General features: G+C 50.7%; 1 protein-coding gene across 3 annotated transcripts in view; it reads left to right on the plus strand.

The window, feature by feature from the left end:
- DOCK3 (dedicator of cytokinesis 3) overlaps positions 1 to 25,745 on the plus strand; it is a 580,531-nt gene extending 554,786 nt beyond the window's left edge. For 2 of the 3 annotated variants that reach the window (XM_047849909.1, XM_047849907.1), the window contains 17 exons: positions 245 to 331; positions 1,715 to 1,819; positions 5,928 to 6,069; positions 7,104 to 7,270; positions 7,414 to 7,500; positions 7,975 to 8,154; positions 8,639 to 8,707; positions 8,789 to 8,872; positions 8,995 to 9,111; positions 11,060 to 11,181; positions 12,454 to 12,592; positions 13,113 to 13,260; positions 17,035 to 17,153; positions 18,284 to 18,371; positions 22,149 to 22,271; positions 22,799 to 22,881; positions 23,659 to 25,745. In XM_047849909.1, the coding sequence (XP_047705865.1) occupies positions 245 to 331; positions 1,715 to 1,819; positions 5,928 to 6,069; positions 7,104 to 7,270; positions 7,414 to 7,500; positions 7,975 to 8,154; positions 8,639 to 8,707; positions 8,789 to 8,872; positions 8,995 to 9,111; positions 11,060 to 11,181; positions 12,454 to 12,592; positions 13,113 to 13,260; positions 17,035 to 17,153; positions 18,284 to 18,371; positions 22,149 to 22,271; positions 22,799 to 22,881; positions 23,659 to 24,168 (2,370 nt within the window). In that variant the 3' untranslated portion in view covers positions 24,169 to 25,745. The remainder of the gene's footprint in view (positions 1 to 244; positions 332 to 1,714; positions 1,820 to 5,927; positions 6,070 to 7,103; positions 7,271 to 7,413; positions 7,501 to 7,974; positions 8,155 to 8,638; positions 8,708 to 8,788; positions 8,873 to 8,994; positions 9,112 to 11,059; positions 11,182 to 12,453; positions 12,593 to 13,112; positions 13,261 to 17,034; positions 17,154 to 18,283; positions 18,372 to 22,148; positions 22,272 to 22,798; positions 22,882 to 23,658) is intronic. The other variant, XM_047849906.1, reaches the window with a different exon arrangement.
- The last annotated feature ends 792 nt before the right edge of the window (positions 25,746 to 26,537 follow it).

Raw genomic sequence — 26,537 nt, forward strand, 5'->3', positions numbered from 1 at the left:
TGAGGTGGTCAGGAAATGGCCTTTTGGAGATAGAGACATTTGAGGAGAAACCTCAAAGCGACAACCTTGAGCTAGAAAGCCAGAGCACTGTGTGTTGTGCTCCACAGACTCATCTTGAGCAGATGTTCTTTGTGACAGATGAGTTGCAGGGGGCCTTTGGTTGTGCCCTCTAATGTATTTGATGAGTCTGGGCCATTCTGAGGATGTCTGAGGTGCTGAAGCCTTGTTCCTATTTCCAACACAGAGCTGGGAGTTTGGAATCCCACTGTGCAGGGAGCTGGCATGTCAATACGAGAGCCTCTACGATTATCAGAGCCTCAGCTGGATTCGGGTGAGCTTTGTCTCTTCCCCCAACCCAACCCTGACTGGAGGTACTAGCATTGTCCTGGCATCCGTTTCTGAGTGAGCATTCACTGCAGGTCTAGCCCTTGCTTTAGTGCTGTGGATGTACAGGAGAAGCAGAGGCCAAGGTTCCTACCCTTGAGATATTTGCAGTCTGACTGGGGAACTAAAACACACACCTGACAAATGATTATATGATCCAGACCCCAAGGGCCACTGGTGCTGGCGGAAGGGAGAAGCAGCATATGCAGGATAAGAAGGGGGAGTTCACGGAGGAGATGGCAGCTCACCTTCACAAAGAAGCTTCACCTAAAATGATTTTGCTCAGGGATGCTTCATATGAAAACTTTATAAGATCTTTCCCTGCTTTGGCTTGTGGTCACTTTCAAGCACCTTGTTCTTATTCCCTTCTTTGATGCAAAATATTCAAAAATTAAGTGAAATGTCCCATGGACTTTGAAGGTCTCCACCAGATTTTCCTGGCTGCTGGTGCTGGATTCTGAGCCATAACAGCTACAAACTTCAATAGCAAAGAGAAGCCAGCAGTGTCAGCTTACCCTCCTCCTGCACCCTCTGCAGCATGGCCAGCTGTGCCACGTTCCCTGATCCAGATGGATATTTGGATCTTTATAATAGATGTAGTTCTCTAGAAGTAGCTTCTTGACTGGTCTTTGGAGGCCACTGCTCCTCAGCAAGCTGGCTTGATTTAGTGTGTTACAACTATCTTCCCAGTCAAAATTCAGTGAGTTTTTCTGAATGTGAAGCCAGGTCAGCCAATACTAATACCAAACTTACTGATGTTGGTAAAAATCATAGATATTGGTTCAACTTTCAAAGTTTAAAATCTCCTAAATTGGAACCAGTACCAGTGATGCTGGCAACTGAGACTTTCTCACTGTGATTATTAGCATCTTTAGTCCGATGATAGATGAGCAAGAGCAATGCAGTTAGACTGATGGAAAATGGTGCTGAGAATAGCTGTTAGCCACCAATTAACTAACATGAGCTAGAAGTCATTTGGTGTAATGAGTATCAGTCAAAAACAGAAATCCCTGGGCAAAAAAAATTTCATGTTAAACCTGTGCCCCCTGAAAGTTCAGGAAGCCTGGATCTGTATCAGGTTGGGCCCACCCACTGGGTAGGACATTATGAGCACTAGGCTGCTGTCCCCACCCTACCTTCAGAGGATGATGGAAGAGGAGGGTTTCCTCTTCCATTATGAGGCAACCTGGGGAGATGCTGACCATGGCTAGGGGCTCACTTCTCACACAGTCTTTCCAAAAGACAGTGTCTACTTGGACCTGGGAGAACTTGCTTTGCACACCAGTAGCAGTCAGGCCAACCTAAATGCAGCTGCCTTTCTTGTTCACAGAAAATGGAGGCCAGCTACTATGACAACATCATGGAGCAGCAACGCCTGGAGCCTGAGTTCTTTCGAGTCGGCTTCTATGGCAGGAAGTTTCCTTTCTTCCTTCGGGTGAGTCCATTCAGGTAGTCACAAGAACTTATATTTTACACAGTAATTCATTTATAACCTGGTTTTTATCTTTTCCCCTGTTCTACTGAATACTACTTTTTGAAGGACTAACTAGTCAACAAAAAGCTTTTGGCTTTACTTGATTGGACTGGCTCCCAACTTTAGATTTTGTTTTACTCTGCTGTACTATTTTGTAGCTACCTGGAATATACAAGGGTGACTTTCTTACCAAATCAACCAAATTCCTGCAGGAAATGACCAGGGTCTGAGAATGACCCATAGGTATGTCTAGAAGCCTTCCAATTTATAGTTCCAATGCCTATAATCCTCCATTGTGACTATTTTTAGCCAAATAGGACACCAGGACAACCCTGACCTAAACAGGATGCTGGCCTGTTGGGCTTTGTCATTTAAGATGATGGCTCTACACCAGGCTGCACTGTATGCTCTGTAGCCAGGATTGAGAACCTGTTGATTTCAGAGAAGCTTGTGAGCTGTCAAATGGGATCTGGCTATGGAAAGCCTTTTATTGGCAGCCAGTTCTCTATCCCCGGATAGTGAAAGCCATTTCTCCCACCTGGAAGGCTGAGGTGGGATACCAACAGAGAAGGAATGACTGACTATAGACATACTGACACCAGCTGAACAGTTGTGATTCTCTTATTTATTCCACATAAGCCAGAGGCTCCAGGAAAAGTCAGTCTGGGCTTATAGGCTGCAGCCCATAGGGATTCATCATTCTCAGGGGACCTAAAAGAAGCTGTGCTGATGAAGGGGCCTTGGGCTGCAGTTGGGACCTAACACTAGCTCTGACTGTCCCCAGTCCCAATATCTTACTAATGTTCCATGTTTACAAGTCTCAACCAGCAGCTGGGAAAGTTCATAGAATCCCTTTGATATGTTTGGGATCCTGTCTTATTGGAAAAATTCCTTTCGTCAGTGAGCAATGATGAGCTTGGTATCACATCACAAGTCAGTTGGGCTTAGTGGCTCCTTTAAAAAAAAAAAAGCCAGGGGCACCTGGGTGGCTTGGTCGGTTAAGTGTCCGACTTCGGCTCAGGTCATGATCTCACCGTCCGTGAGTTCGAGCCCCGCGTTGGGCTCTGTGCTGACCGCTCAGAGCCTGCAACCTGTCTCAGATTCTGTGTCTCCCTCTCTCTCTGCCCCTCCCCTGTTCATGCTCTGTCTCTCTCTGTCTCAAAAATAAATAAACGTTAAAAAAAATTTTTTAATAGGGGCGCCTGGGTGGCGCAGTCGGTTAAGCGTCCGACTTCAGCCAGGTCACGATCTCGCGGTCCGTGAGTTCGAGCGCCGCGTCGGGCTCTGGGCTGATGGCTCAGAGCCTGGAGCTTGTTTCCGATTCTGTGTCTCCCTCTCTCTCTGCCCCTCCCCGTTCATGCTCTGTCTCTCTCTGTCCCAAAAATAAATAAATGTTGAAAAAAAAATTTTTTTTTTTAAAATTTTTAAGAAAACATAAAAAAATTAAAAAAAAAAAGCCAGTCTGCTAGCAAGAGTCCAGACTAACCACATTTTAGGTGGTAAGGCAGATCAACTTTCACATTTCCTAGGCAGTAATCATTCTAGGTGAAAAAGAAAATTGACTTCTGCAGGAACTAGTAACACTGACAGGGCTAGCAAGTACACTGCGCCTAATTGTGACCTGCAGGAAGGCTCCAATTCCAGTCCACAGGAATGTTTCTAGCAGCAGAATGTGAATGAGGAGAGGGTCTCCTCAGGAGGACCAGACTTGACTTGTTCACTCTCTAGGGACCTTCCACTTCAGGCATCTCAGAAGTGGCATATTTGCTGCCCCCACCAGCAGAGATTATACAAAAGCAATGGAAGTAGAGGTCAGCAGAAGAGAAAGAATGAATTACACAAGAATAAGAAACCAAAAGCATCTCTATAAAGTCCTTAGACAAACTAATGATTCTGGCCTTGTAACTTCTTTCTCATTTTGTCTTTGCAAAGTACGCTTTATTACTATTTTATTCTCCTTGTTTAGTCCCACAATTTGTATATCATAAACCAGATTGTACTCTAAAACATCATTATTTTGGATACTACAAAATCAGGCCATTGGTATCCTCATTTCTTTCCCCTTCAAACAGGAGTTCTCCATCGTGGTTTGCCCTGGCTTACACCACTCATGCTTATGTCACAGGGTATATCAGTGTCTCAGGGTACGCAGAGCTTTCTGACAAGTAAGACCTGGCATAGAACCTGCATCTGAGCCATCCAAATAATGCTTGCAGGCGACAGTCTGAATGTTCAAATGTGGTTTCAGCAGTGCCAGTACGGGAGGAAGAATAACAATCGGTGTTAGGAAATGTCACCCATCAGTCCATCTCTGTCTCGACACAAGGGGCATTCCCTAGGAGCTGTGTTTCCTGCATGCAGATCCGCCTGGCCTAGCCACATGCTGCCTTCCCTTCCCTCCACTGCTCAGTTCATCTCTGGCAAATGTAGTAAGTCCCAGTAGAGGTAGCTGTTTGCCTGGTAAATGGCAAGGACAAAGTACAAAGCAGCAGCAGCCGGATCTGTCTCATGTGAGGATGCTGGGCATCCTCAACTTGAAACTGACAACCAGCATCAAGGTCAACGCTATGTGCCTTCTTCCTGCTGGGCCTTCCCCAGAAGGCTAGGCTACTCCCTCACCTTCCTTGAACACATAGGCCATCTATTACTTTAGCTCTGTCAGCTTGGTTTCCCTGGACCATCTGCCTCTCTTGCTTTGCAAATGTGATTATCTACTAATCTGCACAGGGACAGGAAAACATCCAGCCTTCCCTTCTTGGGGGAATTTCTGTTTCTCTTTATTTGACCCAGGAACAGATACTGGTGAGGGTTGTACATTTCTGAGTTGATATGAAAAGACCAATTCTTTACAATTATCTTCTTTGTCAGTTCTGCTTATCAAGCAAGGGACTTAGAAATGTCTCTTGTCCTTTAACTATTGGTCTGTTCACTGGAGAGGCCAGCCTGCTCCTCCTGACCGTGACTTCCCTTCTGGTATTGTTTTTCCATTCTGATTCATCCAGACATGTGGCCCAGCCTTAGCTGAGTTCTCCCATAGTAAGAGGAGAGGTGAAAAGGGGGCAGAAATTCTGTTCCAAAAGGTGTGAAGTCCTCCAGGACCTGGCCTATAATCATCCCTGTACCAGTAACCATATGGCTGGCCCTGTGGAACTTCTCTCTCTTCCTCTGAAGACATGCCAGGAGGGGCTGCCAGTGCCTGATGCAACTTTGTCAAAGTGGATCTAGTGAGGTAGTTGGGCAGGCAGACATATATCACCAGAGGGCTGGAGAAGTGTTCCATTCACTCGTGACCAGCTGTGAGGTAAGCATAGCAGGGTTGAGGGGGCCCTGTTATTACTGCAGCCCACTAGAAGAAAAACTGAGACCTAACCCAAACCAAATATGGTATTAACAGGGTTTTAAGAAATGTGTAGTTAGGATGATGTCTATTTGTTCTGCTGACATAATTGCAAAGGAATTTACTGCCCATGTAGTAAATAATTACTGAATACCTACTAGACGCTGAATAATGTTTGGACTGTTTGTTCCCACTAACCAAAGTGGCCCTTCAAAAGCATGCACTTGGTCACCCCCCTGTTAAGATTTGTGTGGTGGCACCCCTGGAAATCATTCCTTGCAGGCATCTTCCTCACCCTCCCACCTCTCCACACACAACCTTTTCCTGTACAGGCTGTTGCTGCCCTGGTTGTCACTGTGCCCACATAGAGTACCCTTCCCCGCTCCTCCCTCAGAGCTGCCCAGGTGGGCCTTTCAGGACTCTTCTCAGGCATGGCCTTTTCTAAAATCCCACCCTTCACCTCTCACCCCTTCCTGGGTAAGGCACCCTCCCTCCTTTGCTTCCTGCAACTTGTGCCCTGCCTCCCGGCTGCCACATCACAGTGCAAGTCTCCCTTTTTCTGTCCCTCTCCCTTCTGGATCATCATTTCCCTTTGGGCAGAGTCTGAGTGCTATGCCCCATGCCTGTCACAGGGGCTCCTAGGACATGCTTGTGACACAAGTAGCTATTGACACCCATGTGGAGGTGGGGGCTGTGGGCAAGGCATAGAGCATGCTCTCTTGTTTGTGGCAGAACAAAGAATACGTGTGCCGGGGCCATGACTACGAGAGGCTGGAGGCCTTCCAGCAGAGGATGCTCAGCGAGTTCCCACAGGCGGTCGCCATGCAGCACCCCAACCACCCTGACGATGCCATCCTGCAGTGTGATGCCCAGTGTATCTTTCTATGCTTGGCGAGGGAAGGCGGGCTGGGGTCCTGGGAGGTGAGGCCCACCCAGTCAGCTGCCCCTATGCTATGTTGTTGGTCTTACAGGCTAAGTTACCCATAAGTCCTGAACAGAATATGTCCTCATCACTGAACCCACACTTAGCAGGACCCTCATGCAGCCTCGTACAGAAGAAGCATGGCATGCCCTTAGCTGTGGGTGCCTGAAGCAGGGCTTCTGCGGGACCTTCATCCCTCAGGCTGGGCTGCTACCATCACCTAAGTCCCTACCTGGCCCTGTGAAGGACCTGCCTAGGCATCCAGAAGCAGGCACTGTACAGGGTAATTGGGGATCCCACCAGAACTCTTGCCACAGGGATAACTACCATTTCTATCCCCTGCTCCACTCCTGTGTGCATCTGTTATTATCCCTAGTCTTTATCAGGAGGACTGAGGTACAGCCCTGAGAGTGGGTATGGAGGGTATGGGGAAGGAGATGGAGAGTGCCTGTGTTTTTAGTGGTACTTGGAAGTGTGGATACAAATACTGGCCTCCCCCTCATCCCCCTCACACAGCTTCCTTGGAGACCTCATGACAGTCACCATGACTGTAAGCTTGTTCCAGGGAGGGAGAACAGGTGGACTCCCATGTTATCTCTCTACAAAGACCCCAAATAGTATTCTTATTAAAAGATTGTTCTGCAGTAAATACAGTTTACCTACATTGGGCAGGTTTAGGCCTTTGCAACTTTCTTGCTCCTGCGGTGTGGCCACCTGCGTTCTTCTGACCCCTTTCCCTTCTTTCTTGGCTGTTGACATCTCACCTTGGCTGAGTGCTCAGAAGGCTCAATGCTAGAGCGGGAAGAGGGTGCAGATAGGGAAATCTGGTCTAACTGTGCCTGAGTCTGCACAAGGGTCCTGCTCCTTGCTGCTGCCAGGAGGGAACAGGGGCTATGGGGCTCTTTTCTCCTTTGGGTGATGACAGGGGTCAGTATTCAGATCCATCCCTTGGGCAAGTCTGGGTTTCCCCTTCACTTCCTGCCCAGACTTGCAGATCTATGCGGTGACGCCCATTCCAGATTATGTGGATGTCCTGCAAATGGATAGGGTCCCAGATCGCGTCAAGAGCTTCTACCGTGTCAACAATGTGAGGAAGTTCCGGTACGACAGGCCTTTTCACAAAGGCCCCAAGGACAAGGAGAATGAATTCAAGGTGAACAACAGTGGGAAAGTAGGGGCAGTGGGGCCAGGGGCAAGCCCCACTTTCTCAGGATCTTGTCCCTGTCTCATCCCTCAAGCAGGCAGGTGTGGAAGAAATTGCTTAATGGCCTGTCCCTGTCTGTGCCATCCTTACAGAGCCTGTGGATCGAGCGTACCACACTGACCCTCACCCACAGCTTGCCTGGCATCTCTCGGTGGTTCGAAGTGGAGAGGAGGGAACTGGTAAGACACGTTTTGGATGGAGCTGATCTTCACAGCTGCTCCCTCAGCCCTGGCTCTGGGGACCTTTCTCTAAGGACCAAAGACAGAGAGCTTCGGCCACCTGCCTGGCCTAGACTGCCACAGGCCAATCCTGTGTCAGAAGCTTTGTGCATCTTCTCCCTTTTAATCCTGACAACACCAGGGGAGCAGATATTTTTAATCTCCCAATTTACAAATGTGGAAACTATTCTCTGAGGTTCAGGAAGTCAGAGCTCTCTGACTTCAAAACTGATGTTCTTCACTCTTTACTATACTTCTAAGTGCCTAAAAATCAGAAGAGAACATTTGAAAGGGGTCAGGGAGTCTTAAGTCCACAGGAACAAGGGTGAGAATCAGCATCACTGGCCTTAGATCCCTGTTCTCAGGATCATTATGAAGAAGGGGTTGTTATCATGCCTGGGACAACATTGTGTGCCCTGTGCCCTGTGCCCTCAGGTGGAGGTGAGCCCTCTGGAGAATGCCATCCAAGTGGTTGAGAACAAGAACCAGGAACTACGGGCCCTGATTAGCCAGTATCAACACAGACAGGCACATGGCAACATCAATCTGCTCAGCATGTGCCTGAATGGCGTCATCGATGCCGCTGTCAATGGAGGTGTCGCAAGATACCAAGAGGTGAGCTGGGCCCTGGACCAAACCCACAACAGGCAGCCTTGCTGAGAAGGTGGTTCTCAGGCTCCTCTCCTTGAGACCCCAGCCTTCTAGGGCAGCCTTCCCAGCTAGCCCTCCCTTAGCTGTGCCTCAGCCGACTGGAGGATGGTCCCGGGCATGAGGCTCACTACCACTCCTCGTTTCTGTGGCATGGCTCTCCTATGGGACCGTCTCTTCTTTTTTATTCTCTGAACTCTGACAGATGAGTAATCCATCTGATTAGGGAAGGATGTTAAATGGCCTCCAAGAGGAGCCCTGGAGCCCAGCCCTTCACAAGAAGCAAGTTGTGGGTGTCTAAGAGACTGAGCCCTACACCCTGGCCACCAGCCCTACCTGTCCTACCCAGACCATCAAAGCTCTGTGAGGGACTGGGACCAGTACCCAGGCTTAGATTATTTGACCACCTTCAGTCCTTCTTAGATGCAAAAAAACATACCTCTGATTGCAGGAGGTCCAAGCAGGCCAGGCTGGAGATGGTGTGTATACCTGTGAGGAGTCAGGACCTTCCTTTCAAATGGTACCTTAGACTTACACTTCCTGGGTCCCCTCTAAGGGGTAGTCCTGGGAAGTCTTCCTGATTGAGCCTTTCCTTTCTCAGGCCTTCTTTGACAAAGATTATATTGCCAAGCACCCAGGAGATACAGAGAAGATCACCCAGCTCAAGGAGCTCATGCAGGAGCAGGTATGACTTACAGGGCTTAGAGGCCAGTGGCCACGAGGGAAAAGCTATGCACCACAGGATGGCTGCAGTTGTCAAGGTCCACTCCCTGACTTGCAGAGTGGCCTTATCTGTCACCCTAATAGGTCCATGTCCTTGGAGTTGGGCTCGCAGTTCATGAGAAGTTTGTGCACCCAGAGATGCGCCCTCTGCATAAGAAGCTAATTGATCAGTTCCAGATGATGCGGGCCAGCCTCTACCATGTAAGCTGATCCCTGTCATGCCCCTGCTGCCGTAGAACCAGATGCCATTCCCTGCAGACTGTGCAACAAGCCAAAGGAAAGGGTGGGGGGAATGTGAAGGAAAAGCTGTCCCCACCACAGAGGGGCAAGAGGCAGAGGTGAGTGTTCTATCCAGGGGAAGGATGCCCAGGATCCCCTCACGCACTCCCCTCCCTGAGGAGGAGTCAGATTCAAGGGCAAAGAATGTTTTTCAAGGTACTGTGCTGGTGAAGAGAGGTTTTCACATGAGGAAGAAAAGAGCTAAATTATGTGATCCACATGTAGATATCTCTTTGGAGATATTTTTCATCCCAAGAACCTACAGAGGTAAGACATAGCTTGAGCCAGCCCTCTCTCCCCATCTCCCTCTTTTCCCTCTTTCCCTTGCCATCTTCATGCCCTCTTGCTCCAGAAGTTCTCCCGACTCTGACCTGGCTCTTGGGCTTCAACAGCAGGGTTGGCCCAAAGACGGATTCACACAAGCAAAAGCAGAGCCTGTATTCCAGGACTAGGTTCCCCTCAGCAGTCTCGCAGGGAATGCTGGCTGGCAGATAACAGGGCCCAGGTGGTCTTGAAACCCCTGTTTATGTGCCCTCACCCCATTTTCAACAATAAAGCTGACTCCAGGTGTTTCGAGAGAAACCTATCTGCTAAATAGTCTGGGTGCCAAATCTCAAGAGGTGTGAACCTTATTATCTGTGACAAGGAAAATAGAGCTGTTTGGTGTTAGGCAAGGCCATCTCGGACAAGAGGCTCCTCTTCAGGGATAATCACTGGCCCTAGAGAGACTGGACCACTCAGACTCAGTGGCCTAACCTGTTGGGGTTGACTTGCCTTGTTCTTGATGCTGGTGGCCCCCAGTGCATGTCTCAACCATTCCTGCCCAGTTGTAGATAGCATGGACTCCAAAAAGAGAAAAAGAAGCTTGTCTGTAGTTTGAGAAGTGGGCACATTTTTCAGAGGAAAGCCTATAGGGCCTGAAATTTCTCCTTTCTGTAATGATCTTCCCATGGTATTTCAGGGTGAAACATGCAGAGAAAGTGAAAGTCTTTTGTGTTTCTACCTTAAAATTAAAATATCCATTTAGTGAAGAACTTGGTTAGTGTCACTAAATCTAATGGGTATTCTATTACCTCTCATTCTTGGTTAGTCTCTGCTATGTGCGAACTTTCTCATCACCACAAGTGACCCAAGCAGGCTAGAGCCTGACCACTAGAACAGGAGATGTTCTCTGCCATGCAAAGCTGTTGGGTCACTTTAGCAAAGATCACAAAATACTCACCCGCATACATCAAGGTCTCCAGGACACACGTGGAGGTGTCCTCTCCAGTTTACCCTTCTTTTTCATTTCAGCGTGTTTTGGGAGAAGGGCATGGAAAACCTGCTGCTTCTTTAGGCCAAGCTCAGAAATATCCCCAGTAGGACTTAGGGCCCACATCAGGATTCTACATCGTTTGTCCCCATAAACTGTGTCACAGGCAACTTAACCCAGGACACTGAGAGTTGGGCCATTTAGCAGTCCAGTAAACCCAACCCCAGTCCTTATGTAAACTGACTGGCAGCTGTTAATCAACTCCTCTTCTCCTGCTTCTCAGCTCTTAGTCCACTTATTCTATACCAAGAATGCCTCTTAACACACTCCTGTGAACTCAGAGTAACTTCAGCCTTTTCCAGATGTGTTCTCTTAGTAGGGTCAACCCAAGGCCTCTCAGCCTCTGGTCTAGACTCCAGTGCAGTCAGGAGAGTGTTTTAGTCATGAAGGGGCCATTGCCCAAAAGAAGTCAGCAATTCAGGTTCTGCCAAAAGTATCTGATTCTTTTTCTTTTTACATTCTTCTTTTACATTTTTACCACTAGCCAGCCCTTCCCTCTCACCCCTTAATTACTTATTCATTGTTTACTCTGATGAAGGGACATTCATTTCTCAACAGGAGTTTCCGGGTTTGGACAAGCTAAGTCCTGCATGTTCAGGCACCAGCACCCCACGGGGAAATGTCCTAGCATCCCATAGTCCCATGAGCCCTGAGAGCATCAAGATGACCCACCGGCACAGGTACGGCCTTAGAGCTGGGGAGGGTCCCCTCCATGGAGGTAAGTCTGGATGTCAAAGGTCAGAGCAAGAAAGCCTGAAATAGTAGGTGTGTGTATTCACTCACATACCCTCTGACCCATGCATACATCAAACACACAGCTCCTGCCATAAGACCCATGGTCACATCCAGTCATCCTGGGAGAGAGAGAAGTGTACATGGTCCTGTGAGAACATAGAGGAGGGGGCATTTGGGGTAGGTCTTGAAGGATAAGTAGAAGTTTGTGAGGCAGAAATGGGATGGGGTTAGGAGGGTGATAGAACAAGATCCAGGCAAAGAGACTAACGTATGCAGGCATCTCAAGATGTGAACAAGCCAGCCTGGTCAGCCCTACCAGCAGAGTCTTGTGGCTGGAGTGCAGGATTCCAGGGCATGGAAGAGGGCCAGTTCCAGCTCTAAATGGGCCATGTTCATTCAGGCCTTTGGACTTGATCCCAAGGGGAATGAGGATCACCAGTCAGTTTAAGGGAAAGAACGACATGGTGATGTGGAAGCACATCAAGGTGTCCCTACTCTGAACTCAGGAGTCCTGGTCTGTCTGGGCTCAACTGAAGATACTCCAAGCCTCCAGGGCAGGAAGGCCAGATCAGAGGAGGAGCCAGGGAGAGGAGCCCCTTACTTGGGTTTGTTTTCCAATGTAAGTAGTAAGTTAGCACAGAGTGGGCCTCTATAAATAAGAAGGAATGAATGAAAAGGACTGCCTACTATTGATAGAGGAGGGTATTGATGAGCCTGTGACCACAGATATGGAAGGAAGTCAACAGATGGTTTCTAGCCAGCTATTTTGACAGCTTCCTCATACCAGGAAGATACCCCTGGCCTAGGAGCCTAGGAGCAAATCCCAGCAGGGGGTGGCTACTGGCTCAGAGTAACATCACATAGGAAGGGGACCTGGAATCCTTGACCTGATTGAGCATATCACTTTCATCCCTCCTAACTGAAAAACTATTTATATAATCAGATGGAGTGGCCATAAACCATTTAACTCCAAATAGAGACTTTGCCAGCCTACCATTGGCTCTGCCAGAACAGGGGCCCCTGAGCAGCAGGCAGGGATTCAGGACTGCCCCAGGCCTCAAATGGGTATAAGCATTAACTCTGAAACCCTCTAAAATAGTGTCATCTGAGGCTAGGGGTGACTGTTTCACACACACCCTTACACTGTCCCCCTACCACCTAGCAAGGTTTCTCAGCTCCCCGCCTGACTCCTCCCTATCTCCCACTCTTGTTCGCAGCCCCATGAACTTGATGGGCACAGGTCGCCATTCGTCATCCTCTCTCTCCTCACATGCATCTAGCGAAGCAGGAAACGTGGTGGTTCTGGGTGACAGCTCCATGGGCGAGGCTCCCGAGGATCTATACCATCATATGCAGGTACCAGAGCTGTCCAAGGAGTGTGGGCGAGAGCACCGTACCTGGAGGACTCGCCTCTCTGCTGGCTGATTTGGTCTGAGGGCTCATACCCCTGCCTAGTTCTCTAGTTTCTGAAATCAGAATACCCAGAGCCAGTAAAACTGCCTTCCCTCCACTCCATCTCATGTCAATAAAGTTCCCAGGCATTACTTTCCAAGAAGGAAATCTAGCTTCAGTCATGATTGCTCTTAGAGCCCATGGGAAAGATCCTCTGCCAAATTGCCTTCCTTCCTGGCATTTCTGATGGCTAAGTCCTGCATCCTATATGGGCATCACCATTACAATCGACCCAACAGCCCTGCTCCATGGGTGGTGAGGGTGACCTATAGTGCCAGCCACCATCCTGGCCCCCATCAGGACCCAGGGTACCTCATCAGACACTGGGTCTGGGCACCTCATGGCATGAAGAAGCCAACTCTGGGCCAGTCCTACAATCCTGGCCATTCAGACCTCTATCCTGCTGATTTTTCTCCCTTTGCAGCTCGCGTATCCCAACCCCAGGTACCAGGGCTCAATCACCAACGTCTCTGTTCTGTCCTCGTCCCAGGCAAGCCCTTCTTCCTCCAGCCTGAGTTCCACTCACTCAGCACCATCCCAGATGATTACCTCTGCCCCTTCCAGTGCCCGAGGTAAGGAGGGCAGGGCGCTGCTTGCAGAAGGGAGGAGAGGGCCTCATGAGCCCCACTTGTCCTCCTCTCATCTGTGGCTCTGTCTTTGAAAGCGGCCCTGTGACTTAGAGAATGTTCCCCTTTTAGCACTAAGGACTCAAGGGTTCCCAGCTCAGCAGTCTCTCTGTCTGGCTTCAGACCCTGCCCTGAGTAGCGGTTATAGCTACGCTACCACAGAGGTGGCTGGCTGTCACATCTCCACCTCAGTAAGAGGACATGTGGCCCAGGAGAAAGCTCAGTTCTTTTCCATTGAAACATTTGCAAGAATAAAAATCAAAGTTAAGGCAACAATGAGTCTTATCTTGAGGAACTGAGGATGAATGCACAGTATGAAAATTAAATTTGAAGGCTAAACTTAACCCTGGAAAATATTATTCTAAAAAAGAACAGCAACCAAAAAGACCTTGTCAGCTAAGAAAGGCGTAATCAGGAGAGATGGCTCTGTGAAAAGCTATTTACTTTGCCAGTTATTGCCTGATTTCTTATTCATTGGTTCAATATTGTTTTCTGAGCCAGCATCTTTTTCACAATCTGATCCTAGTTCTCAGTGAAATTTGATTCTCCACCCTTTTAGACAGAAGCATTTAAAGTGGGATGGCAATCAGCTATAGTGACTAGGATCTAGTGCTTCTCAGGGTGGCTGTGCAGGATGGCAACAGAAAGGAGTGGTCTGAGCTCACCAGGCGGTCACTGGCTATTGCTTCCAGGCTTGCAGTCTCTCATGAGCTTGCAGTCAGTTGTCACCTGAGGCTGTAATCATCTAAAGGTTCAGCTAGGCTGCATATCCAAGATGGCAGCTGGCAGCTCAGCTGGGACTGTCCACCAGAGTCGCTTTGGAGGGTCTTTACTTGTACCTCGGGCTTCTCACAGCATGCAGCTGATTTTTCTCAGAACAGGCATTCTAAGGTACCCAGGCAGAAGTTGCAAGGCTTCTTATTACCCAGCCTTGGAAACCCATAATCGTCCTTTTGCCACATTCTGTCAACTAGTCAAGTCACTAAGGCCAACCTAGAGACCAAGGTGGGGAATGAGACTGCACCTCATGATGTGAAGAGTGGCATGTGTGTTTTTGAAGGGAAGGCATTGGTGGTTGCCGTCTCTGGAGACAAGCTATCACAGGGGCCAAACTCCAGGATAGCATATAGAGAAAGGCTGACAGAAGCCCCTTCCCTTTCTGGAGTAGACATTAAGTACAAAAGTAAACATTCCCAAAGCTGGGAATGGTGATGAGTGCAGAGGCAGCTAAGAAGGAGCAGGAATTCACTTCTAGGCTACACCATCCATGCAATCCATGTGCAGGCCTATCTGGAGAAAACCATAGGCCAGTATGTAGCGTACCAGCAGTAGGCCCTGTGAGAGAAGATGGAGAGAGATCTGGAATCGCAGAGGAAGACTGCTTTTTCAGATAGATGTGGTAGATGCAGTAGGAGATGCACTGGGGGCATGGAGGGAAGGGAGAAGTCTGCTCTTTTTTCTGGTTGTTACGGGTAAAGGGAAGGCTTTTATGAGAAGGTGTTCTGGAGAGTCCTTTGCATTGGAGTCCCCTCACCCACACCCAAGAGTGGTCATGACACCAGTGGCCTTCCTCACCAAGCCCATTGACACTCTCTGCTGTGGTCCCTGTTGAAATCTTCCAGAAGGCCTGCAAGGCACAGTCTATACTCCTGTAAGTAGGCAGCTCCCCCTAATGGTCAAAAGACTGAGTGGAGCTAGGAAACCTGGAGATTCTGATTGATCCTCCTTGAATACCTCAGTCATGCTGGGACATAGCCTCCCTTGGGTTTACCAGACTACAACTCAAGCAGTTCAAAAGTCCTGTGACACCAAAGCCCTTGTGGTATTTAAATGTTTTAATGAAAAGTAACCGTCATTCTCTGCTACCATGGGATTGGCTGCCCAGGGCTGAGGGCAGTGAGAGAAAAGTGAAGTGGCAGAATTGGAAAACTTGGCAGTAGCACAAAGCACCTCTCTGTTATAGCACAAGAGGGGCCTCCATCACATGGATTCAAATCCTCAGCACAGCATCTGGGGCCTGCAGGCTACTGTCCCTCCATCCTAGCACCCCTGACATGTATCAGCACATGGAGTATGCAGATGTGGGGTTGGCCTGGTGGGCCAGGCTGTGAGTTCTGTGAGGTCAGGGACCATGGCCAGCCTGAGTTAGGCAGTGTGCCATGTTCCAACCACGTGCCTGGTGTGGAATGGGTGTTAGGTTGGAGTTTGATGTAACTGGATTGGTGTAAAGGTGCATGTCTCTTTCTGTGCACACTAAGTAAAAGGGTCCTGTCCAGAGCTGTGGCTGGCAGGGCTCAGGGAGCATTCAGTTTCTTGCTGGGAAGGCACTATAGAAATCATTGCAATTAAGAACTCTTTTCCATTTTTCTCTAAACAGCCATTACTGATTTTTATTATACTGACTTCTTCAAGATATTTAAGGCTCATCTTCTTGGTCTAAAATGAGTGCAAGAGGAATGTCGCAGCTTCCTGGGGAAGCTGACTGCAGAGACCTATTTTAGTTGTGCTCTGACAGTGCCTTCATGGCATAGTCAAAGGAAGGCCCCAGGGACCTTGGGTTTCAAGGACACAGAGCCTCCAGAGCTGCAGGTTCACTTCTCAGATGGAGCCCTTGGACTCTCTAGCTTCACTAACAGCACGCCACAGAGGGGTTTCAACCACTTGAGCCAGCCAGAGGCTGCTCATGGGCTAGTTTCTCATGGACATGCTGGTGTCTGGAACGAGTGGTGCATGTCTGGAGGGCCTTCCAAATGATCCATTCCCAAAGAAAGTCAGAAAGCTGTTCTATTTCTGTGGAAGGTACCCTCAATAACCATAGGCTGACAGGTTCCTGAAGACCTATAGCTATGGCCTGCATTGATGGGGACTGGACCACCACATCTGCTGAGGTCTGGCCTCTGTAACAGCCCCTCAGGCCAGAGGATATCACCACAGAAGCCTCACAAAAGAAGAGCAGGAACCAAGTAAACTCAAGAGCCTGGCTTAAAGCCCCACAACTCCCAGACTAGCTCCCATATGACCCCCAAGTTCACTGAAGGGCAAGTCTCAGAGAGAGAAACTCTGGAGAGCCACCTGTGTGTAGGGCCCTGGGCCCCCAGCCAGCCTGTCTCTGGAGCTATGGTAGGACAGCAAGGAAAGCAGAGGCCAGGCTCTGGAGGCCTCGAATATGGGAAGGAGAAGCCTTTGGGCAAAGGTGGTAGGGGGTCAGCTGAGAACAGAGCCAGTTGGTATCTGGAAACGGTAAGTGTGGGGAGACACAGTGCATCAAGTAAGAACCATGCCACTATGTTATCTCAGTGTCTCTGTCTCTGTGTGATGGCTCCATTGCAAGCTGGCCTGTGCCCATGCCTGGGCCCCCTGAAAGAGCCCAGCATCCAGGTCACCCCATATCCCAAGAGCGCTGGGTGCAGGGGGCCCTTTGGGGCCCAGCTACTGTCCTCGGTTCTCATGATCTGCCTCTAAGCATCGTGAGGGGGCTCTATCAGTGGGCCTGCATTGCCCCAGTCTGCAGTATGCCCACCTCAGTTGGGATGTCAGGTGCGGCCCCACCACCATCTCACCAGCGGGCTCTGCTTCATTCCTTCTGTGCTTGCTGAGTTCATCCTCACCCCAGCTGCAAGGGGACACCTACCCTGGTTCCCTGGCCCCAAGGATGCTTGCCCGCTGGGCCTTCCATCTGTGGCTTGTCATCTGTGCGTGATTGTTCTCACTTGGTTACAGGCTCTCCCTCTCTGCCAGATAAGTACCGCCACGCCCGGGAAATGATGTTGCTGCTGCCCACACACCGGGACCGCCCAAGCAGTGCCATGTATCCAGCAGCCATCCTGGAGAACGGACAGGTAGTGGACCCAGACTGCCCTCTGCTGCAAGTATGGCGGCCTGGGCTGCCCTCATTGCATCTGCTAGGCTTTCTATATTGCCCTGTGTGCCTCCTTCATTCTGCCATAAGACCCTCAGAAGGCTGCTGGGTGCCCACTCTGGACAGGACTGCAGTGGCTCTGAGGATCAGCAATCCAGATGGAGTGGACCTGTAGGAAGAATGCTGGCGGGTTAGAGCCACAGTTGCTTGTGTGGCTGTCCTTCTTGCCAACCCATTGCTTGTACAGCTTCCTGGACTCCTTATCCATAAACAGTCTAGCAGAGGAACCTCATTCTTTCTTATCCTGAGAAGGCAGTGGTGGACATGGGTCTGGAGGATGGTCTTCCTCCCTGTGTGTGTGAAGGGCATCCTCACTGAGACAGACTCTGCCTCTTTCATCCATCCATCTATCTGAAGCCCCTCATTGCCTCTTGAGGCTACTCTCTCCACCATTTGCACAGCTCTCTGGATGTCCTACCTGGGGGCCTTGAACAAAGAGATGTGGGGATTAACTCCTTCCTGTGCCCAATCTGCCTGCCCTTCTATCAGAGTCCATGAAAATCACCTCCAATAACTGTTACCTCAGCTGTACTTCCTTGTGCCTGATCAGCCCTGCCAGGTAGAGGGAGCAGGCCTGCTTGGCAGCTGCCCATCAGAACAGTGAGTCCTGTCCATGACTTTCTAGGCTTGAGTGCTGCCCTTTGCCTTATCCACATTGCTAACTTGGGCTTGTGCAAGGATCTCCAGGAGGCCAAGCCTGCCAGTGCTGAGGGGTAGAGGGGTGCCTCAGTCCTTTCTGCCAATGGGTCTCCCTGTCAGGACAGAGGGATACAGTTAGATACCCTCAGGTGCCTATGTCCTTTTTCTTGGCCATGTACAAGACAGCTTGGAGCCCAGCCAGGCATTGTAGGGAGGTGCCTCCAATGTTGACATGGCAGCACTCAGAGCCAGATAGCGAGGGACAGTCTTCCTATGGCTGAGCATGATCGGTACCACTGCTTTGATTTCCCTGTCTTCTCTTAATATGATCTGGCTCCTGGGCCCATAGCTCTGCCTCCTGAGGTGTACCTGGTTGTTTTCACCATCTTTGATATTTTTCTCCCCCCTCAGCTGCCAAATTTCCAGCGGGCCCTGTTCCAGCAAGTGGTCGGATCCTGCAAACCCTGCAGTGATCCCAATCTGTCTGTGGCTGAAAAAGGTATTGTTCCCCTTTCCAGGTGGCCTTCCCCCATGTCTGTCCCCATCCTGAGTGTCTGACTCTTGTCCCTGAGCACCAACTGGCCAAGGCTGTGCCACACTCCAACACCCAGGCCTGTCTGTGTGTCCAGAGTCCTGACCAACTCCTGTGCTCACTGTTTAACCCATGTCTGGTTTGATGCTAAGTTTGGATCCTGTTAGTTTATGTATCTCTCTCCCAAGGGCCCACCTTCAGAGAGGCCCCAGCTGCTACCTGCCCTGAGCCCACCTTTATGGAAACTCAGGCTGCTGTGTTCAGACTGTTGGGCTTCTCCCAACCAGCTCCAGGATTCGGCAGGCCTGATGGCCCCTTTGGTCACTCTCAACTTGGGCCCTCAGGGACCTCTCCTTATTGCTCAGAATAGGCCTGTGGCTGAGCAAGCTCCTAGAAGAATGGGAAGGACAGACCATGGCAAAGTGAATTTCCCAGAGACAGTCCTCTCCAAGGAAGCCCTAGGTACTCTGAGTTGAGTCCTCCTGCAGCCACTCTGGCCAGCAAGTGGCCACCTGCTATGAGTCTATCTTATTAGCAGGGATTGCAAGCCCATCAACTTGGGCATGAACCCGGGCAGTCCTTAGAACAGGGGATGTTTGGATAGTGGAGTTTTACCCTGTGTCCCGCTGCAACAAGCTAATGGAAGAACCAGACTTGGACCCTACATGACCCTGGCCCAAAGCCTCACACATGGAGATCTGACTTAATTTTAACACAAAGCAATACCTATATGAGGATTATGCTAGACCACCTGCCACCCAGAACCTGGCCCCGTATCAGCCCCTCTCCCTGTAGTTTCCCCTCCCTCTCCTTCATCTGGTGGAGCTTAGGGCAAATTCAGTCCCCAGGAATACAAGTTGCTGTCCCATCAGAACCTGTACCTCCAAAGCTGTCATCATGTTCTCATTGCACCTCCTCACCAAGTGCTGTCTACTGTCCCCACTGTCATTGTTCCTCCCTTGCTCACCACAGAGGACATGCCTCTGTGTCTTCTTTAAGGAGACCAGACACTGGGTCCACAACCTCAGTGGCTGGTAGGCATAGGTACCAGGTGCTCAACCACAAAGGATATGGAGATTCCCGCCGAAGATGACTTCCTAGCCTCAAGCCTGCACATCCCAAAAACATGCGGCTTACCTGGACCTTGCACCTATTCCCACAAAATAGAGTGCCATTTTGGCCTCAGGGGCCAAAATCCACAGTATCTTTTCTTCACCTGAGATGTGGGGCCATCTGAAAACTAGCCAAGAGCACAGAAGAGCTCAGAGCTCAAGTGGGTGCTGGTGGCCAGACCAGGACCCTATGCCAACCGGACAAAGAAGAACACCAGGCCTCAGACCAGGCTGCAGCAAGAAGCTGGACATGCCCATCCCCAAGTGTGGGAAGGAAAGAGGCTGAGGCCACAGCAAGCATGTCCATGCCACAGTGCCAGTGTTTTGTGGGCAGCAAATAAGACATTTGCCTAGTGGAAACACACAGGCCAGAGTAGTGGCTCCCTAAGTCTCTTCCTGGATCCTCCAGGGCAGAAGCTATACATACTTATCACCATTCTCTTGTCATCAGGATCCTGAGTCCCACAAGGACTCTGCTTCTCACTTGTCATCTCTCTTTGCAAGGCAGTGACTCTCAGGCCAGTGCTGGGCCTCCGTTCACAGAGACAGAGCAAGAAATGGCCAGGCCACAGTAGGGATTGCCCCCTTCTCCCAGGATAAGTCACTCCATCTTAGACTTTCCACTAGCCCCAGTGCATTTGTATCACATGGCAGAGGTTCATGGGCCTCATTGCTCATCAACATCAGTCTATAGGGTGAACTAGATGGTTCTGGATCACTGGAGTGGCTCAGGCAGGCACCCTTTGAAAAGCCCTGCAGCCTGCCAGCTTTTTTGCCCCATAACCTCACTGCCCGCAAGTTCCTGTGGGTTCTTGTGGGTGAATATCTGTGGCCCTGCAGTGAGAGCTTGGGCTGCCAGGACTCCTTTGGGGAAGCTGCCCAGACCCACCTCCAAGCTTCTTAATTCCTGAAATTTGGGGGCTTTTTTTTTTTTTTTTTAGAACTTTTCTCTTTGGAGAGAGCAAGTTTCAGTGATGAGGACCTAGAAGCTCATGCCCCATCTTGAGGAGAGTCTGTGTGAGAATGGGCCTATCTTGTTCTTCGGTTGCCTCAGGCTCTCCAAGGAGGCCTTCTGGTGGAATCCACCTGGTGCTCATCAGATTCAGAATTCTTTCCTCCCTTTAGGCAACAGCCGAGTGCCTGCCCACCCAATCACTGCCACGCCCTCCCACCAGCCACCTGCCATCAGCCATCCCATGAGACTGAGCAGTCCTTAGAACTGAGGCTGTTCAGGTAGTAGAGTTCTACCTTGTGTTCTACTGCAAGCCCTTGAGTTCCTCACTAATGGGAAGGAAGGAGAAGGGCATAACTATCTTATCCCTGGACCACATGGGCCCAGCCCCTCCTGGCCACATCCTCCTTGAAGGCTAGACCCCAGCTCCTTCCTTTCCAGAACCTCTCTATTCCTTTAGGCGCTAGCATTTCCCACTCAGTACCTGGCGCTGGAAGAGCACAAACCCCAGCCTCTTCGGGCACACTTGAGTTATAACTGCCTCAGAACAAAGCTAGGGGCTAGGTCTCTGAATTGTGAGCTGCTTCCCTGCTGCTGATAGCCCAAAAGGGAGATTATGTTTGCCTAGCTCCATTAGAGAAAAGACACATTTCTTGTCAGTGGTATTTGGTCTCCAGGAGTTGGCCAACAGTATTTATATGTCCCCTGCTGTTTCTGCAGAGTGGCACCTTCTAGCCCAAGATCCAGCCATTCTTCCTTTCCTCTCCTCTCCTGCAAAGTTGCTCACCTCAGCTGTGGCTGGGGGAGAGGTGTGAACGGACCAGCATTCTGGTGCTGGCCTCCTTCCTTGGCATAGATGGACACTCTGTTTCCCTTTGTCCAAGGCCCGCTCTACCCTGCATCCATAGCATGTGGATGCCAGGAACTGGGCCTCTCTGCAAGCCTAAAAGCACCCTCATTCCCACAGCCCTCCCTTTTCTTGGGAAGCCACGGGTGGAACCAGACCTGAGCCACAACTCTTGGGCTGTATACTCTTCCCTCCAGCAGGCACACCAGTCCTTGCCTGAAAACCCTTTGTGCATCCCAAATCCAGTCAGTAGGCAGAGAAGCAGTAGGGTGGGAACAGCTTGTATGTTACCAGAGGCCTTTTGGGGGGCAACTCCTGCCCACACCCTGGCTGTGCACTAGCTCTAGGATGGGGCAGTCTGTGCCTCCCGCCCCCTGTGCTCCCTGCTTTTCCTGTTAGGCCAGGGCAGTTGGAGAGCCCTGACTTGGCTACGGTGAGGAGCTCTGTGGCCTGCATTCTGTCTGCATTCTGTCCCATCAGCCCGTTCCACTCTGCTCTGCTCACTTCTGTTCTCTGTCCTCTTCTGACAAATCCCGGAGGCTGCAGATGTTCACTCCTTGCTGCACTGTCTCTCAGCTAGCCTCACCCTGAGTACTCTTCAGACGTCAGTCCACTCTGCTGCTATCCTCTTAAGCAGCTTCTGTCCTTGGTCACTCTCCCCCATGGGCCACAGTGTCTCACGTGGCCAGTGTTTTTGGGGGGCTGGCATGCCACTCACACATGTGCTGGCTACACAGTGCACACCTGGAGAAGCCATAGGCTGTAAGATGGGCTTCTCCCTGAGGATGGCTCAGAAGTAACCTCCCTTCATGCCATCTGTTTCCACCCTTCAGCAGTGCCAGCAGCCCCCAGCAGCTGGAGCCTGGATAGCGGAGCCCGAGAGGCCCAGCCCTTCCTGTCTGCCCACATGGGGCGCATCCTGGCCCCCCCAGTGCCTCCCCGAAGCCTGCTGCATGGTAAGAAGACCTCCAGCGGGTCCCCCAGATAGCCCCTGGTTTCAGACTCGACTCAGAGGCGAGGGTAGCAGCCCTCGAGACTAAGAAGATGGGCCGTTCTCTAGGCTGACTCAGCCAAGGAAGAAATATCCCCACCACAGGAAGAAGCTTGCTGGGCTTTGGGGTCGTGAGGTTTCCAGGTACAGCAGGTGAGCTCAGGAAGGCCTTCCCAACCAGGGGGGCTGAAGACAATGGAACAGACTGTGCTGGCCGGCTCCTCACCAGCCTGTCGGAGAGCTACAACTGCCTGTGGCCCACCGTTCCATGGGCTCGGCCGTACTTGACCTTCTTGACCTTCTGTGTGGCACAGGTGCCTTTTACTCCAGCAGCCTGTTTTGGAGAACTTCAGTGAAAAAAGAGGTTTTTCTGTGACCTTCAATGCTGAGGGGTGCCTAGGAGACTCTTCCCACAGCCATGCAGTTGGAAGATGTGCCAGCACACAGCCTAAGAAAGCCCCAGCTAAGGCTCTTGTTCTATTCCCTTTGCAGGTCATTACTCCCTACACTTTGACGCCTTCCACCACCCCCTGGGTGACACCCCCCCGGCCCTGCCTGCCCGGACTCTGCGCAAGGTAATGTATTGAAGCAACAACCCCACAAAAGTGTGAAAGGAATCTTCTTGTCTGCTCTGGAATCTCCTGGGTCTACAAAAAGAACCACAGCCCTTCCGTGCTCCTCTGTCCCAGAGCAACCAGCCTGGCAGAAGCTGGGGGTGGCCAGAGCCACACTTGTGATGCAGATGACCCATGTGTCCTGCAATCAATGCGATGGGGACAGGGAGGTCAGAGGGTTCTGGGGACAGCAACACACGAGTACCCTGAATGTGTCAGCAAGGGGCAGTGAGGGGCTTGGGGGCTCCCTGCTGACACCACTAGGTATCGATGCACTATAGTTCAAGAAGTGAAAAAACATTTCCATGGTAGATCAGAGAGCATTTTACACTAGAGGCCAGTCAAAAGCAAGAAACAGGAGGCAGCAAAGCCTTATGAAAACTCCTTTTCTGCATGTTGGAAAAGACAGACTCTGTCACAGATTTTAGCAACAGAATGCATTCATCTGGCCCATGTCCCCTGGGGTTCTTCCTGCTCTCTGCACTGGCCTGCCCACCCAGCCCTTCTGTCAGCACCCCCGAGCCACATGGGATATAAATGCCTACCAGCCAGGCCAGGGCCATTTTTGTCCACAGAAATGTAGCTGATTCTGGGGTTCCACTGGCTTGCTGGGAGGCAGCTGCTGAAGAAACAAATGTGTAGCCAATATGTGCGGGTACTTGGTCCTCTCTTCACCTAGGGGGCCAGCCTACCTGTCTGGAGAAAGGGATTCTAATATGCCCACCCTTTCCTTTGCAGTCTCCTCTCCACCCTATCCCAGCCTCCCCCACAAGCCCCCAGTCAGGTCTGGACGGCAGCAACTCTACACTGTCTGGCAGTGCCAGCAGCGGCGTGTCCTCCCTGAGCGAGAGTAACTTTGGGCACTCCTCAGAGGTCCCACCTCGAACTGACACCATGGACTCCATGCCGAGCCAGGCCTGGAATGCAGATGAAGATCTTGAGCCACCCTACCTCCCTGTCCACTACAGCCTCTCTGAGTCCGCCGTTCTGGACTCCATCAAGGCCCAGCCATGCCGAAGCCACTCAGCACCGGGGTGTGTCATCCCTCAGGACCCCATGGACCCACCTGCGCTGCCACCCAAGCCCTACCACACCCGCCTGCCAGCCCTGGAGCACGATGAAGGCGTGCTGCTACGTGAAGATGCTGACAGGCCTCGGGGCCTGCACCGCAAGGCCTCGCTGCCCCCAGGGAGCGCCAAGGAAGAGCAGGCCCGCATGGCCTGGGAACACGGCCGAGGGGAACAGTGAGGGGCAAGGAGGCGGCTGGGACGCCGCCCTCTGTGAGCAGCTTGCCCATCCACTCCAGGTCTGAAAAGCAAGTCCCCTCGCCAGGGAGCCAGAGAGGCCTGGCACTCAGGAGAGAACCACCCCGAGTCTACGTTCTACTGCCGTGAACTTGTGTGTTGCCATGTACAGAGGCCGCAGCAGCATGAAGGGTTGTGGCTTCTCTTTTTATTTCATTTTCTACGTTTCCATTCTATGGGTTTTCCTTTCTTTCCTTTGTGCAGTAGATGCTTTCTTCCTCCTGCAGTTCCAGACCACGTGGAGCTATATGGAGATATTGCACAGAGAGAATTGCTTTGCAGCTTTGCAGGGCCCAGGGGTAGGAGCTCCAGGCCCTCCCTCCAGGGCAGAGATGCACAGAAGAATGGAAATTGCACTAGGGACTTCTTCTGTTGCTGTGTGGACAGAAGAACTCATGGTTGTATTCAGGGATCGCAAGGACCACGTGGACTACATGTCACAGGTGGACAAGGGAGCTACAAGCCGTTTTGCACAAATGCCTACCCACCTGCCCACTCTTCCATCCAGGAGTGCGAGACTGAGGGGCTGCTTGAGCCAACCTGCCAGCTCAGGCATGTGACCTGGCCTAACTGCATGCCCAGGGCACACTGCCAAGCTTCCATGGGCCAGCCCTGTCTCTCACTCTACCTTGGATTTTTCCATCGCTTTTATTTGACCATTTGCTCCCTTACATTCTCCATACACCTCATGCCCTGCAGGAGCCCCCTTGATGAATGGATCTGCAAAGGTTATCTCCCACCCTCTGCCCCCTGGCGCTTGTGTGGGGGTGTGGAGCCAGAGGCCCTAGCAACCTTCTTCCCCATGGCCCAGGAGGCCAAGTGTTGAGAGACAAGCTGGTATAGAGCGAGGCTGGGGTGTGGCAGGGGCCAGAAATCCTCTTTCAGAAGTGGCCAGAATGCCTGTCATCCAGTTCCTGAATCAGGGATTTTCAGCACTACCTCTGAGCAGTGGGGCTGGCTGCCCAGCCAGGCTTCCAGCCCTGAGGACTCGTGGTAAGGTTCAGCAAGCTTCTAGGTAAAGAGGGTGGGAGGAAGCCCCTCCTTTGGAAGCAGAGAGCCACACAGGTTGAATTATCCTCTCTCAAGTGGCCAACTGTAGCTCACCGCCCCCCCCCCTCCCTCCAAGCCCACGGGGACCACCACTCAGGGTTCAGGGTGGGCAGGAGGGCAGTTTCTCCAGCCTTCCCAGTCTTTTGGGCAGAGCGCAACGGTATCTTTATAGGAAACTTTTTCAGGTCAGGGCACGGATTTTTCTCTTGGTTTATTATTTGGGGGGGGGGGGGATAAGGTGGGGTGGTAATAGTATTTTACCAGGGTGCTTCTAAGTTACTTAAAAAAAAAAGTCTACAAAAATTTTTTTTTCATTTGCATAAGTTCACAACTTTGATGGTCACAAGGCTGCCTTCTCCTTATTGAGCAGATGTGTTCTCCCCTAGTTCCTCTTCTGGCCAGGCCCTGGGCCCTAGACGTCCATCCTTTCCCCCACAGCCCACCTTTCCAAACAGACAAGGCCAGCCAAGGTGTTCTTTTCTTGTAAACAAATGCCAGCTTATTGAACAGGAAATGCCAGCAAGTAACCAAATGGGTAGATGGAGGGCCACATTACCTTCAGGGCATCTGGGGGTGTCTCCCACCAGTGTGGGTCGTTTCTGATAATTATAAGGATAGCTCTAGGTAGAGTGGGTGAGTCATGGCAACCCTGACCTCAGAGGGCAGGCGTAGAGTATGTGGTGTTCACAAGTGTTAGAGAGTTGGGGGCTAGCTCTGGATTTGAATTTTAGGTAGAAGGGCATCTTTAGATTTTAGGGCACTTCTGAACCTCAATCCCTGGACAAGGCAGTCATCACATAAGAACATCGACCTTCTCCACCTTGTAGCACAGGAGGGTAGGGAGGGCAGTGTGGGTTGTGGGTTCGTTTGGCCTTGCTTTTTTATGTAAGGTAAGCTAGGTTTGTCTTCCCTTTCCATTTTCCCTAACTGGATGAAAGGACATAATCCAAAACCCTTTTGTTGGAGAACGGCCAGTCTGAGGGGAAGTGGGAGGCCAGAAATGAGAATCCTCTGAAAAGATTGTGAAATACTGATTTTCATTCGTTCAAGCTTATTTGTAAATACCTATTTGAATGCTGTGTATTTGTACAGGAATTTGAGCAAAAAATGTATAGAGTGTGATGTCCAATTGGTATTCAGCCCTATAAATGTGTTTTTAACCTCTGGCATTCTGTGCTTATTTAAAATAAGAAAACTTCTAACCATTTTTTTTGTGTATTTATGTTTAAAAAAGTGGTTTAAAAATTATCTTATACCTGTACC

The sequence above is a fragment of the Prionailurus viverrinus genome, chromosome A2, assembly GCF_022837055.1.
Source record: "Prionailurus viverrinus isolate Anna chromosome A2, UM_Priviv_1.0, whole genome shotgun sequence".
Classification (NCBI taxonomy): Eukaryota; Metazoa; Chordata; class Mammalia; order Carnivora; family Felidae; genus Prionailurus; species Prionailurus viverrinus.